Source organism: Erpetoichthys calabaricus, chromosome 9, assembly GCF_900747795.2.
Source record: "Erpetoichthys calabaricus chromosome 9, fErpCal1.3, whole genome shotgun sequence".
Taxonomy (NCBI): Eukaryota; Metazoa; Chordata; class Cladistia; order Polypteriformes; family Polypteridae; genus Erpetoichthys; species Erpetoichthys calabaricus.
In genome coordinates, this window is record NC_041402.2 from 187,831,624 (window position 1) to 187,848,098 (window position 16,475).

General features: G+C 43.5%; 2 protein-coding genes across 3 annotated transcripts in view; both read left to right on the forward strand.

Annotated features, from left to right (window-relative positions):
• adamts13 (ADAM metallopeptidase with thrombospondin type 1 motif, 13) overlaps positions 1-16,475 on the forward strand; it is a 570,965-nt gene that overhangs the window by 153,186 nt on the left and 401,304 nt on the right. The gene's annotated exons all lie outside the window — the stretch shown is intronic.
• ptpa (protein phosphatase 2 phosphatase activator) overlaps positions 1-16,475 on the forward strand; it is a 257,007-nt gene that overhangs the window by 814 nt on the left and 239,718 nt on the right. For both annotated transcript variants that reach the window (XM_051932320.1, XM_028808651.2), the window contains exon 2: positions 13,751-13,851. In XM_051932320.1, the coding sequence (XP_051788280.1) occupies positions 13,751-13,851 (101 nt within the window). The remainder of the gene's footprint in view (positions 1-13,750; positions 13,852-16,475) is intronic.

Genomic DNA, 16,475 nt, shown 5'->3' on the forward strand with positions numbered 1-16,475 from the left:
CAGACTACAACTAAACAAACAACTACAACTTGAACTTAAAGCACCAGTTAAGGAAATGAGCTCCTCTTCTACCCTGTGTGGCGATGATATCCCTAGAGGAGCTTCTTGTGCTACGAATCTTGATGCCACTTTTGATTCCTCCCTTCTGTAACATATCCCATGTTCACTCCTCTCTCTCGTTTTCTGATGTTGAGAATCCTGTCCCTGTTTTAATTTCATCCCTCATTGACTACTGTAACTCCCTACTGGCAGGTGCCCTTCTTCTCCTTTATCACGGCTCCATTTGGTTCAAAACTTTCCTACAGGTGTCCTTACACGGATCCTTAACGGAAAGTACTTCAGTCCCATCCTGCTCTGCCTTCAGCTATAAAATAAAAAAAATTATATTACTAACCATCAAAGCTTTAAGTAGCCTTACACCAAACTTGTGATGCCCGAGTTGCCCACAGCTGGCATATTCTTTTTGACCCCGGACATCGATAGTCATGACAGGGATGGCCATGGCAATGAGGGCACATAAACAGCAATGACTGGTGCAAATAAGTGCACAGTGGGATTTATTCAACTTTTAATATATAAAATTATATTACTAACCATCAAATCCTTAAGTAGCCTTGCACCAAACTTGTGATGCCCGAGTTGCCCACAGCTGGCACCATCTTCTTGACCCCGGACATCGATAGTCATGACAGGGATGGCCATGGCAATGAGGGCACATAAACAGCAATGACTGGTGCAAATAAGTGCACAGTGGGATTTATTCAACTTTTAATATATAAAATTATATTACTAACCATCAAATCCTTAAGTAGTCTTGCACCAAACTTGTGATGCCCGAGTTGCCCACAGCTGGCATCTTCTTCTTGAGCCTGGACATCGATAGTCATAACAGGGATGACCATGGCAATGAGGGCACATAAACAGCAGTGACTGGTGCAAATAAGTGCATAGTGAGATTTATTCAACTTTTATAATATAAAATTCTATTACTAACCATCAAATCCTTAAGTAGCCTTGCACCAAACTTGTGATGCCCGAGTTGCCCACAGCTGGCATCTTCTTCTTGACCCCGGACATCGATAGTCATGACAGGGATGGCCATGGCAATGAGGGCACTTAAACAACAGTGACTGGTGCAAATAAGTGCATAGTGGGATTTATTCAACAATGACATGTCCAACAAATAAAATGCAGCCCAGTTCTTCAAAATCCTTCAATAAGTACATTTTCCATGATAAAAACAAATGTTCATTGTGGGAGTGAAATCATTTTGTAAATAATCAAAAGGAATGTTAAAACAAGAATGAAAACCTCAAGAATAAATTTGGGTCCTTCTCACTTTTCTTCTTCTCTTGCTATACGGTTGCGAGACATGGATGCTATCCAGTGACCTGAGACGGAGACTGGACTCCTTCACTACTGTGTCTCTTTGGAGAATCCTAGGGTACTGCTGGTTTGACTTTGTGTTGAACGAGCAGGTGGTCTCGGGGTCCTGAATGAGGCACATTACCTTCATTGTGAAGGAGTGTCAGTTACGGCACTGCAGCCATGTGGCGCATTTGCACGAGGGTCATCCGGCTCATAGGATCCTCATTGTTGAGGACCTGAGTGGCCAAAGGGACACCCACGTAACACTTGGCTGTGACAGATAGAGGGTCATTTATGGAGGGTGTGACTGGACCGCATTTCTGCCTTAGGGTTGCCAACCAGGATCCTGAGCTGTTTCGTCGTATGGTGATTGTGGCAACGCGCTGTACCAGTCCATGCTCCCCAACCTGACGTGATCTTGCTTTTTTTGTAAGCCTTAGTTCCTCTCTGAATCTTTTATGTCCCTGCTCGCCCATCAGGTCTGCTCAGCAGGAGCTGAGACACAGGCAAGCGCAGTCAAGCTTTTAAATTGGCATGTGTTCCAGCCACCTCACCCTGTCACCATTGGCATGCCCATGTGTCCCAGCACCTTCACTCTGGCATCCATAGAACTATCTTAGGAAGTTCTTTGGTTGCTTTTACTTCCTAGATGCAAACCCTACCCCATTTGTGCCATTCTTCAGTCTCGCTGTGGGATTAACTCCCGACCGCCGAACTGACCTGTCCACAGAACTGCCTTGCCTGGCCAATTGTACTCGCTCTTCCTCGACAAGATTCCCAGTCTTCAATCTAATCCCTTTCTTTCCTTTCTCCGTCTTTGTTTTCTTTTTGAATCTTCTATAAACTTCTCAGGCTCCTTTAATACTCTTATGGGTGCAGGTAATCTGCCTCACGGCCTGCTTAGTGTTGATGGGGAACAGCTTTGGCTGCACATTAACAAGCAATCAGGTTGCCTCCCCACTGAACACCTATTGGCCACACGATGCAACGGTAGCAGTGCCCACCTGCACCCACTAGCGCCACTGATTTTTTTACTCTATAGACCCCTCACCACCATAGACACCTTACTTATTTTACCACAGGATTAACTTCCTCTGTCACTCTGCTCTTGTTCACCCGCTAAGGTACACCGAGTTTGGCAAAGTCAAGGTGCCCTAAACTAACCTGTGCTGTGTTGGTGACAGAGACTTTGAAATGAGCCCCTTAAATTAATAAGATCCACTGTCGGTCAGTTATTGTTTAACATGCTTAGTTTTTGAACAGGTTTGTTGGATTGTCCTGGAGCCAATCCCAGCTAGCACAGTGTACAGGCCAGGAATAAACTCTGGGCATGGTGCCAGTCCATCATAGGGTGAATACACATCAGTGGCGGGCCGTCAGGGCCTTCAAGGCCTTCTCTGCTGGCCTAAAAAAATATCTGAATCACAAACTGATGTTAATTATATTTTATCCATGAATACTTATTAAATAATTCCAAATAGTCTGTCCGCTTCCTTTCATAGCTTTTCCGATGGCTGTGCTGCTTCCAGACATGTATTTTCGTATTGAAGCATTTAACCAATCACATTTCAGCCATCATTTGTTGCCAGGCAGGGTCAAAGTCAAAGAAGTCTGCCAGGAGGCCTTCACAATCCGTTCTGCAGGCCCTCTAACACAAAATAGATGTTGATTAAATCGTTGCTTCAACCAATCAGATTTTGAGTTGGTTTCACTAGGGCCCTCTAGCAGGCGTACAGCAACGTCACCGTATTCAGACCCGTTGATTTGATAGGATGGTGTAATATAAAAATCTGAATGAGAGCATCATGGGGCAGCTGTACACATTGGTATGTTTGGCGGTGAGCATTCCCGTGGCCACTGCTTCTGTCGAGCGGACATTTTCAGCCCTAAAGCGAATTAAAACTTATGCCAGAAATACGACAGGGCAGGTTTGACTTTCAGCATTAGCTTCGATGGCGATAGAAAGGGACTTCGTGATGGAACTGAAGCGCACGGATAATCTGTACGACAGAGTAATTGAACTGTTTTTGAGGAAAGAGAGGAGGATGGATTTTGTTTACAAATAATCCGAATTTTTGGTGAGTAAAATGTTGCGATTTTCCTAAATAATATTGCAAGTTTATGAGTTACAGTAATCCCTCACTATATCGCGCTTCGCCTTTCGCGGCTTCACTCTATCGCGGATTTTATATGTAAGCATATTTAAATATATATCGCAGATTTTTTGCTGGTTCGCGGATTTCTGCGGACAATGGGTCTTTTAATTTCTGGTACATGCTTCCTCAGTTGGTTTGCCCAGTTGATTTCATACAAGGGACGCTATTGGCAGATGGCTGAGAAGCTACCCAACTTACTTTTCTCTCTCTCTCTCTTGCGCTGACTTTTTCTGATCCTGACGTAGGGGGATTGAGCAGGGGGGCTGTTCGCACACCTAGACGATACAGACGGTCGTCTGAAAATGCTGAAAGATTATCTTCACGTTGCTACCTTCTGTGCAGCTGCTTCGTGAAGCGACATGCTGCACGGTGCTTCGCATACTTAAAAGCTCGAAGGGCACGTATTGATTTTTGATTGAAAAACAAACTCTGTCTCTCTGCTCCTGACGGAGGGGGTGTGAGCTGCCGCCTTCAACAGTTTTGTGCGGCGGTGCTTCACATTCTTAAAAGCCAAACAGCCCTATTGATTTGTTTGCTTTCCTCTCTGTTTCTGACAGTCTCTGCTCCTGACGCGCACTCCTTTGAAGAGGAAGATATGTTTGCATTCTTTTAATTGTGAGACGGACCTGTCATCTCTGTCTTGTCATGGAGCACAGTTTAAACTTTTGAAAAAGAGACAAATGTTTGTTTGCAGTGTTTGAATAAAGTTCCTGTCTCTCTACAACCTCCTGTGTTTCTGTGCAAATCTGTGACCCAAGCATGACAATATAAAAATAACCATATAAACATATGGTTTCTACTTCGTGGATTTTCACCTTTCGCGGGGGGGTCTGGAACACAACCCCCGCGATGGAGGAGGGATTACTGTATTATTGATGTTTTTCATGTGTGTCGCGGCTGTAGCTGCAGTAGAAAGGAACTTGTTCACCCCTGGTTTGTCTATTCAATAAAGGCATTTATTGTGGCTATAGGAGTTATCTATCTGCGATGCAAAGGCTCTTTATACTGTATTTCTGCATATTAAGATGGTTTTTATAACCATAAATTAGTTTTTGAGGGGCGGGTTGATTCAGACGGAGCACTACTGAAGGCCTAGATGTGAAATGCACGGTCCGCCACTGATACACACACACACACACACATACACAAGGACCAGTTTAGCAGTGCCAGTCCACATAACCTGCATATCTTTGGACTGTGGGAGGAAATTGGAGCACTCAGAGGAAACCCTCGCTGACATGGGGAGAACATGTAGACTCTGCTCAGGGAAGGCCGTCGACGCGAACCCCGGTCTTCTTACTGCGAGACATTAGCACTGCCACTGTGCCACCATACTGCCCTTCAGCTGACATGGGGAGAGCATGCAGACTCCACTCAGGGAAGGCCCTCAATGTGAACCCTTGTCTCCTTACTGCCAGACATCAGTGCCACCATGCTGCCCTCAGCTGACTCCGTTCATTCTTTTGTGACACAACTTCAAACTCTTTTTGTCCAGGCAGCCATTTAACTTATCCTGACATTGTGGCCTTTTCTTTCAGTCTCCTCCCGCTGTCCCGATGCTCAGGATGATTAGCGTTTGTGTCACAGATGAGGTTATTTGTTCAGAGTTTTCTTTTAATATTTAGTATTTTTTGTCATTTTTATCATAGTGTATTTACTTTTATTCTAATTCAGAGTGCTGTGCTTCCTGTATTTTGTGTTTATGCTGATCTTATTTTGTATCCAACGTTGTGCATTCCCTGTTGCTCATTTAGAATTTCTAATTGCCAACCGTCGTGTAGTGAATGTGTCAACGCACTGTACCAGTGCATGCTCCCCAATTTGACTTGACTTTTATAGTGCCTTTCCATAGCAAATGATATACTCGTGTGTTTTATTGGTTGTGTGCGATTGGTTTAGTACTCCTAAAACTTGAGGCCTGCCAGGCACAGATATGGCTGCACTGTGGGTTTTGGACCATCGACATGCTTGTCAGTCCAGTAACCAAAGTCATAAAGAGGCCAGATAATCGGATCAAAATATGTTTCAAAGAGGTGGAGATGCTGGTCGATTCTGTCAAATTTCACTGTCAGAAGTGGAGCTGAGAGGGTGCAGCAGGCTGACGTGAATGTAGGGCAAATATTCTTAGTCACCATCCTTAGGGATGCCATGACCTTTATTGCTAATTTTCAATTTTTTTAGGCGTTGCTTAAGTGGCAGCCAGTTCTCTTTATAAACTAAACATTTTGGAGGAGCAGTGTTGGCACTTTTACCTCACACTAACCAGATTAGGGTTTAGGCCACTGGTCCTCCCTATGTGACATTTGCATGTTCTCCCTGTGTCCATGTAGGTTACGTCCCACAGTCCAAAGACATGCAGGTTAAGTAGATTGGGGGTGTGTGTTGACCCTGCAATGTACTGATGCCCTGTTCAGGGATTGTTCTTGCCCCTTGTGCCCTATACTTGGTGGGACAGGCTACAGCCACCAACCCTGCACAGGATAAATCCAGTTTAGAAAATGGATTGATTGATATTCCTTTCTTCCACTATGTCAGCAGAGATTGAGGAACAGTAATGTGTCCTTTTTTATTTATTAAGATCTTTACGAAGAGTGGTGGCTCTGAGGCTAGGGATTTGCACCAGCAATCGGAAGGTTGCCGGTTCGAATCCCATAAAACGGCAGAAGTGACTCTACTCCGTTGGGCTGTTGAGCTGGGTATGACGTTCATTTTCATCCAGCCCTGCAACTTGCCCTTCATCCAGTCATCCAACTTGTTGGGGTTTTGCCCAGAGAGGGCTGGGTGGTCTCATGGTCTGGAACCCCAGCAGATTTTTTTTTTTTTTCTCCAGCCGTCTGGAATTTTTTTGTTTTTTCTGTCCTCCCTGGCCATCGGACCTTACTCTTATTCTATGTGAATTAGTGTTGTCTTATTTTAATTCTTACTTTGTCTTACTTTGAGCTACATTATTTGTATGAAAATGTGTGACAGAAATAAATGTTGTTGTTGTTGTGGCAAGATTGGCACTCCAGCCCCTGTAAAATAAAAAACCTCACACTCTTCAGTGTGGCGCTAAGGGGTCCCCCGCTGCACGGCTGCTCTCGGATCTCAATCTGAGTGGTTCATTGTGTGGTGGGTGCTGTAATCAGGGCATGCGTCCAACCTTACTAAGGATTAGCGTGTGTGTGCATATTCATTTTTATCTTTCTGTCTGTATTATTGCATCTATTAGTCACATACTGTTATGTAACAAGACATTCACAAAGGCTTCATTTGGTCTTAATATCACTTAGAAAGCATCAGTAAAGTGGTTATTTATCTTTGTGCAATGTGGCATGCTAAAATAACGGCTTAAGTGGGTGTAATATGTCAGTCAGCATTGCATACTTCTTAAAAGGGCTTGCAAATTCTAAAGTAGAGCTTATTAACACCAAATGAAGCCTTTACTTTACTAGCAGATCACAAGTTCTTGATAGGCCCCAATGTGTAGAGATGATGCTTTGGAAGTGTTACTAAGACGAGATGAAGAAATATCTTTGACTCTTTTGCTTGAAAGAAAAAATAAGAAGTTGCAACCAGCTTTAAATGAGGGGCGCACACTTTGAAAGAATATGAATCGTATATTGTGGGTCCTCCTAAAGTGTTGAATATTTAACTTAAGATAGAGGCTGGCTACTTTGATCTTCTTCTTCTTTCGGCTGCTCCTGTTAAGGGGTCGCCACAGCAGATCATCTTCTTCCATATCTTCCTGTCCTCGTCATCTTGTTCTGTTACACCCATCACCTCCATCTCCCCTCTCCCCACATCCATAAACCTCCTCTTAGGCCTTCCTCTTCTCCTCTTCCCTGACAGCTCTATCCTTAGCACCCTTCTTCCAATATACTCAGCATCTCTCCTCTGCACACGTCCAAACCAACTCAATCTCGCCTCTCTGACATTGTCTCCCAACCGTCCAACTTGAGCTGACCCTCTAATGTCCTCATTTCTAATCCTGTCCATCCTCGTCACACCCAATGCCAATCTTAACATCTTTATCTCTGCCACCTCCAGCTCTGTCTCCTGCTTTCTGGTCAGTGCCACCGTCTCCAGCCCATATAACATAGCTGGTCTCACTACCATCCTGTAGACCTTCCCTTTCACTCTTGCTGATATCCGTCTGTCACAAGTCACTCCTGACACTCTTCTCCACCCACTCCACCCTGCCTCCATTCTCTTTTTACTCTGTACTGTTGATCCCAAGTATTTAAACTCCTGCATCTTTGCCAGCTTTACTCCCTCCATCCTCACCATTCCACTGACCTCCCTCTTATTCACACACACGTGTTCTGTCTTGGTGGTCCTACTGACCTTCATTCCTCTCCTCTCTAGAAAAGATCTCCACCTCTCCAGGGTCTCCTCAACGTGCTCCCTACTCTCACTACAGATCACAATGTAATCAGCAAACATCACAGTCCACGGGGACTCCTGTCTAATCTTGTCTGTCAACCTGTCCATCACCATTGCAAATAAGAAAGAGCTCAGAGCCGATCCCCGATGTTATCCCACCTCCGTCACTCCTACCGCAGACTTCACCACTGTCACACTTCCCTCACACATATCCTGTACAACTCTTACGTACTTTTCTGCCACTCCCGACTTCCTCATACAATACCATAACTCCTCTCGTGTCACCCTGTCATGTGCTTTCTCCAGGTCCACAAAGACGCAATGCAACTCCTTCTGGCCTTCTCTAAACTTCTCCATCAACACCCTCAGAGCAAACATTCCATCTGTGGTGCTCTTTCTTGGCATGAAACCATCCTGCTGCTACTAATCATCACCTCACTTCTTAACTGAGCTTCCGCTACTCTTTTCCATAACTTCATGCTGTGGCTCATCAATTTTATCCCCCTGTAGTTACTGCAGTCCTCACCATTCCTCTGACCTCCCTTTTGTCTTGGTGGGCCTACTCACCTTCATTCCTCTCCTCTCATATATCTACCGCTCCAGGGTCTCCTCAGCCTGCTCCCTACTATCTCTACAGATCACAATGTCATCTGCAAGCATCACAGTCCACAGGTACTCCTGTCTAATTTCATCTGTCAACCTCTCCATCACCACTGCAAATAAGAAAGGGCTCAGATCCGATCCCTAATGTAATCCCACCTCCACTTTAAATGCATCCATCACTCCTAACGCAGACCTCACCACTGTTGCACTGCCCTCATACATATCCTGTACCACTCTCACATACTTCTCTGCCGCTCCCGACTTCCTCATACAATACCACCTCAATACCTCTCAAGGCACCCTGTGAAATGCTTTCTCCAGGTCCACAAAGACGCAATGCAACTCCATCTGTCCTTCTCTGTACTTCTCCATCTACACCCTCAGAGCAAACATCACATCTGTGGTGCTCTTTCTTGGCATGAAACCATCCTGCTGCTCACTAATCATCACCTCACTTCTTAACTGAGCTTTCACTACTCTTTTCCATAACTTCATGCTGTGGCTCATCAATTTTAACCCCCCACCCCCCTTGTAGTTACTACAGCTCTGCAAACCCCCCCCCCCCCCCCCTTATTCTTAAATATTGGCACCAGTACACTTCTTCTCCACTCCTCAGGCATTCTCTCACTTTCCAAGATTCCATTAAACAATCTGGTTAAAAACTCCACTGCCATCTCTCCCTCTCATTCTCTTCATTCATCAGCCCCTCAAGGTCCTCTTTCCATCTTTTCAGCATACCCTCCTCACTTGTGAGTACGTTTCCGTCTTTATCCTTTATCACCCTAACCTGCAGCACATCTTTCCCAGCTTGGCCCCTTCTGTCTCACCCTCAGGTCCTTTTCTCCCTCCTTAGTGCCCAACCTGTCATACAACTCATCATAAGCCTTTTCTTTAGCCTTCGCCACCTCTCTAATTTGATAACCACTCAGCACAGCACTCACAGTACCAGTGTTTAGGTCGGCCATGATATCCAGCAACCCTCAGGGGATTCCGCGAACCCTCAGGATGCCCCACAGGGCAGCTCGGTCAACTGAGTCAAATGCATTATGAAAAAGCAAAAGCTGCAAAGAAACTCTGCCGATATTCATGTTTACGGTCCACGAGATCCCTCGGTGCCAGGATGTGGTTGATGGTCGACTTCTTAGGTGTTAAACCAGACTGGTAGGTGAGCAGGTGATCACAGATCCTATTGAAGATGACCCTAGCAAAGACCTTACCCGGCACCGAGAGCAGTGTTACCCCCTGTAGTTGCCCCAATCCAGGCGATGACCCTTCCCTTTCCAAATAGAGATGACAAGTCCTGTTTCTCTGTCAGTTGGGATAATGCCAGTCTCCTGAATGGAAGCAAAGATGGCTTGCAATGCCAGGAGGAGAGCCATACCACCAGCATGGAGAAGTTCACCCAAGATACCAGAGCTGATGTTCTTCTCTCTCTCTCTTGCTGTGGGATAATGGGTAGTCATCTCCTATTCTCCGTCTGAGTCGGCGTGTCTAACTCATATCGTCAACATCTGTACGAGCGTATACTGTTTACTACAGCATTGTGATTGTGTGTGTGTGTGTGCGCGCGCTGTGACGTGCGAGTCACCATCTTGCACCCCAAAACATGAAGCTGAGTCTCAGTACTTTAGCAACACCAGCTTTATTCAGCTTGAAACAGCAACAGCGCGGTTGTTTATTGTAGTGGGATCTACCACTCTCCTATACACAGACACAGCAGTCAGGCAGGGTTGTGACCAAGTAGTACTGTGCCCTGCGCATTTATAATGTTCCTTATTCGTTGTATCACCCATTGATGGCAGGCGCTTATAGCATGTCCGCGATCTTTTCGGATTCACTTTTATGACGAACTGCTACAGCGCTGGGAGACTGCGATTGCTTTGGGACGCTCTTCCGCGTGTCTTCCTGTTGGGTGGAATTCCACAAGAGTTTAGAAACTCACTCACACCAGCCATGATTCTTTTTAAAAATAAAGTACAGGTTAATTTGTTTTATGTATTTTTACTTTATATTTTGTATTAATCATTTTATATGAATAGTTTTGGGTTTTGGAACGAATAATCTGAGTTTCCATTATTTCTTATGGGGAAATTTACTTTGATATACGAGTGCTTTGGACTACGAGAACATTTCCGGAACGAATTATGCTCGCAAACCGAGGTTCCAATGTGTGTGTGTTTATATATATATGTATGTATATACAGTGTATATATATATATATATATATATATATATATATATATTAAAATGTACCAAGCAGTTATATGGGAATAATGTATTTTTTTCTTTTTAACAATGTTTTCATTCTACTTTTCTAGGTGTTCTAATTGTTTAATTAATCCATTATTTACTAATTAGTGGGTATGATGCTAAAGTAGTTGCAGCCTTTGATTATTCTGTGTCTGCTCTGCTCATTTTTAATTGTCATTAATAAGATAACAACGAAAGGGGAAAAACTGCACAGAGAAAGGGCAAAATTATAATAAAATGTACAAAAGAGAGTTAAGCATTTCAGTCTATAGCAAAAACAGAAATATTTCTAAATGTCTTATAAATGTAAAAATCATGATGCTGTGCTTTTCTGAATGTAGAATAAAAGAAAAATAATCCCAGCTAATTAAATGAGATCACTGCTATCGGGTGTTGTCACTGATTAAGAGTTGGAACAAAAACCTGCAGCCACAGGGGGTCCCCAGGACCGAGGTTGGGAAACACTGGTCTAGATACTGATTTAACTAGCAGGTGGGATGCCTTGGAGTCAGCAGACTTATTGTAGACAGGCCTGGACAGACTTTAGACTTGGCAAGTAAAGTTTATTATAGGTAAATGTGAAGTTCTACAAGGAGGAAGTAAAAATTTTGGCAATTGAATCCTTGGCGGAGGTCTAAAACTAGATAGTACTTTTTATGAGAATGACTCTGGAGCTGTGACAGACGTTTCGTGCGATTGATCCAGACAGTGTGTAAACGTTATCAAGAAAGCCAGTAAAGTGCTCCGTTACAAATCAGGATGGGTTGTACTTGAGCCATGTTATGCCCTAGTGAGGCCTTTAAGTACATCTCTATATACCGGGTGTCCCAAAAAGAATATCAGAGTTTTAAAGAGCTGTAGCTTGGCGCCCATTCATCGGAGACTGCAGAGCAACCTAGAAATTAATCTAGTTTCATTTTGTTGCCAGTAGATAGTGCTATTGCTTATCCATATTACTAACCGAGAATGGTAAACCGGATTTCATGGACCCAGGTACACGGCGATGGACGCAGGAGACGTACTGCGCAGGCGCCGACAGCGCGCGTCTCATAAACCGCCAGCGAAGTGTGATCCACTGCGCACGAAGGAGTCACCGCTCAAAAACGAAAGAGCTCTTGACGTGAATGAGAAATGAAGCAACAACGCGCCCATAGCTAACGACTACCGACACGGACACACAAAAAAGAGGATTCTGCGCTGCAGCTCAGATTCAAACGGAAGAGGCTACGGAGGCCCCACAGGTCCACAAAGATGGTACGGAAGGCGCGGGAAAGTACGAAAGGCAAAGGCGCCTACACAGCATAGTGAAACCCGACATAGTATGGACGGCGCAGGCGTCCAGAGCCACCCGCGAAATAAGAAAATCCGCGAAGTAGAAACCATATGTTTATATGGTTATTTTTATATTGTCATGCTTGGGTCACAGATTTGCGCAGAAACACAGGAGGTTGTAGAGAGACAGGAACGTTATTCAAACACTGCAAACAAACATTTGTCTCTTTTTCAAAAGTTTAAACTGTGCTCCATGACAAGACAGAGATGACAGTTCCGTCTCACAATTAAAAGAATGCAAACATATCTTCCTCTTCAAAGGAGTGCGTGTCAGGAGCAGTGACTGTCAGAGAGATAGAGAAAAGCAAACAAATCAATAGGGCTGCACAAAGCTGTTGAAGGCGGCAGCTCACACCCCCTCCGTCTGGAGCAGAGAGAGAGAGAGAGAGACAGAGAAAAACAAACAATCGAAAATCAATACGTGCCCTTCGAGCTTTTAAGTATGCGAAGCACCGTGCAGCATGTCGCTTCAGGAAGCAGCTGCACAGAAGGTAGCAACGTGAAGATAATCTTTCAGCATTTTTAGACGAGCGTCCGTATCGTCTAGGTGTGTGAACAGCCCCCCTGCTCAATCCCCCTACGTCAGGATCAGAGAAAGTCAGCGCGAGAGAGAGAGAAAAAAGTAAGTTGGGTAGCTTCTCAACCATCTGCCAATAGCGTCCCTTGTATGAAATCAACTGGGTAAACCAACTGAGGAAGCATGTACCAGAAATTAAAAGACCCATTGTCCGCAGAAATCCGCGAACCAGCAAAAAATCCGCGATATATATTCAAATATGCTTACATATAAAATCCGCGATGGAGTGAAGCCGCGAAAGGCGAAGCGCAACATAGCGAGGGATTACTGTACGTCAATGGATTAGTGTTCCAACCACCAATGCCTACAACTTTGGACGAAATGAAGTTGAAGATAACGGCTGCCATTCAGGTTTGTCAATCCCGATATATTAGAGAGAGTTTGGCAGGTATTTGAATACCACCTCGATATTGTTACAGTTACTCGTGGGGGGCACATAGAACATTTATAGACAATATGGGAAACACGTGAATATAACAGTTTTGTATATGCTTGTATAATTCAATAAATATAGCTCTTTGAAACTCTGATATTCTTTTTGGGACACCCTGTATATAAAATCCAATGTCTGTCTGTCTGCTTTTCACGAGAGAACTACTTAACGGATTTAGAGCGGGCTTTTTTCTATACTTTGCTTGAACATTCCAGTTAATTTTTCTCATCACGCTAAGAATCACAGTTTGCTTGCAGGAGCGATACATTTGCGCTAATCCGAGGCTGCAGGCCAAGGGGAGTGGGAAGCGTGATGTCAGGAGTGGGGAGCCAAGCAGGGCCCACCTCACTGTCCTGTTTCACTAATATGCAGGCAAAGTCGCAGGGGACGGCTAGTGATATTAATAGAACGCTTTTAAAAATGTGCATTTTATGTACTGTCTGCTTATAACTACATTCTGAATGATGAAATGCTCACCCACTTATCTCTTTTTAAAGATATGGTTATAAATTGTATTTAACTTACTGGATGGAGGCAATGAATTAATGGAATAATTACACAGAAAATGTAGAATTCAGTGCATTAAGGGAGATTCTGACCTTAATTTCTTATGCAGAGTGACAGTCAGTTTAGCTCTAAACATTTATTTATTTTATGTTATTGTAGGCTCATCACCTGAAGATGAAATTCCAGGCCCTCAAAGTTTTGCTGTACCCAAGAAGGAAATCAACATGGTGCCTGATATGGGAAAGTGGAAACGCTCTCAGGTGAAAAAGGGATGGGAGTGATGTATTCATGTTGGGTTACTGCTGTGAAATGCACCACAATAAATCAGTCTTTGACATACAGGCCAGAAGAAACTTCAAATTTTGGACCCTTGGCAGCCTCTTTGGCTATTTCTCAGCTTATGATCGAGTATTTGATATATAGAGAAGTGTTAAGTAAAGCCATACTTCTTATATGACCTAAAATATAAATATGTTTTGCATTAATTCTTAATAAACATTCATTTGCTCTTCTTCTCTGGAAAGGCAGTGTGCATGTCTACAGGTAAAGTAATTCCATGAATGTAATTACCCTGATCTACATGCTGTCAAATAAATGAACCACACGCCGTGGCGCAACGTTAGGGGCTTCGCCTCTAGCGCTGACGTCCGAGGTTCGATTCCCGACAGGGAGTGCAATAGAGTGTGTACGCCTGATGAGCCCAGAATTAGGGCGAAACACGTGTCGCATACTCTTTGCATTATTTGACAGTAGACTATTTCAACCATTCTATGATCTGCTTCTCACAACTGAGGGCACCGTGGCGGATGTTAGCTGACTTGCTGACCAACCACAAGTGTTACCTGGTAGGTAACCACCCATACAATCAGATTGTGATTCAGAATACGAATGCCGTGAAAAAAAAAAAAAAAATATATATATATATATATATATATATATATATATATATACACACACACACACAGTGATTCCTCCTCCATTATGGGGGTTGCATTCCAGAACCCCCCGCGAAAGGTGAAAATCCGCAAAGTAAAAACCACGTTTATATGGTTATTTTTATATTGTCATGCTTGGGTCACAGATTTGCACAGAAACACAGGAGGTTGTAGAGAGACAGGAACTTTATTCAAACACTGCAAACAAACATTTGTCTCTTTTACAAAAGTTTAAACTGTGCTCCATGACAAGACAGAGATGACAGTTCCGTCTCACAATTAAAAGAATGCAAACATATCATCCTCTTCAAAGGAGTGTGTGTCAGGAGCAGAGAATGTCAGAGAGAGAGAAAAGCGAAACAATCAAAAATCAATAGGTGCTGTTTGAGCTTTTAAGTATGCGAAGCACCGTGCAGGAAGCATATCGCTTGACAAAGCAGCCAGAAGTAAGCCGAGCAATGTGAAGGTAGTCTTTCAGCATTTTTTAGACGAGTGTCCGTATCCTCTAGGGGTGCGAACAGCCCCCCTGCTCACACCCCCTCCATCAGGAGCAGAGAATGTCAGAGCAAGAGAGAGAGAGAGAGAGAGAAAAGCAAACAATCAAAAATCAATAGGTGCTGTTTGGGCTTTTAAGTATGCGAAGCACCGTGTGGGAAGCATATCGCGCAAAAAAGCAGCCACAAGTAAGCCCAGCAAGGAAGGGAGGGAGCAATGTGAAGGTAGTCTTTCAGCATTTTTTAGACGAGCGTCAGTATCCTCTAGGGGTGCAAACAGCCCTACTTCTCACAGTATATTTGAGGAGTTTTATTTAATACGTAATACGTGCTCTGATTGGGTAGCTTCTCAGCCATCTGCCAATAGTGTCGTGTATGAAATCGACTGGGCAAACCAACTGAGGAAGCATGTACCAGAAATTAAAAGACCCATTGTCCATTGAAACCCATGAACCAGCGAAAAATCCGCGATTTATATTTAAATATGCTTGCATATAAACTCTGCGATAGAGTGAAGCTCCGAAAGTCAAAGCGTGATATAGCGAGGGATTACTGTATATATATATAAATAGAGATAATACACTAGTGGAACCACATCTGAAAAGTAAAAGAGAACAACTGAGCAACCAACCTCGTAGGACTTATGGACATGTACTTTGATAGACTCTGAGAATTAAACCTGTTTAGTCTCAAGTAGAGGAGACTGCATGGGAGCCTAATTCAGGTCTTTAATATCCTTAAAGCCACTAATAAAGTAGATCCAGCAACATTCTTTCAGCATAAAGATAAATCACATATTCAAGGCCGCAGTGGAAATTAAGAGGAAGTTCATTTGGAACTGATGCCATGAAGCACTTCTTCCAGGACATGTAGGTGAAGCAGAAACTTTTAACAACCATTTAAGAATAATCTGGATGAGATATTGGGACAGTTTAGCTATTAGCTAAAAAAAAAAAAAAAAAAAAACGAGCTTGATGGACTGAATGGTCTCATCTCATTTGTCATATTTCCTATGCTCTGTGTTGTAACAGCCCCTTGTTGACCATAGGCAACTCTTTACAAGCAGAAGAGATCATTAGGAATTTCTTTTTTTTTTGTTTGAAATTAAGTTGAACAATATTGAAAATTGTTTGAACATAAGACAGCTAAATGTAGTCGCTCCAGTACTCCTAATTTTCTTAACGTAATCGGTGTCAACTTCATCCGGTTGTTCCAGTAAGAAAAAGCAAGCATGTAACTCCTTCTTTTCAAATTAGAGTTACGGGAGCCTAAATCTGGTCTTTACTATCCTTAAAGGCATTGATGAAATAGATCCACACAACTGCTTCTTTAATAGCCTTGTCATCACATGCAGAACTTTCCCACAGATGGCATCATTCAGGGCTCCAAAGGGATGTTGATGATGGTATTGATCTGAGCTTTTATGGGAATGAAAACCCGTCCAGCCATATTGTC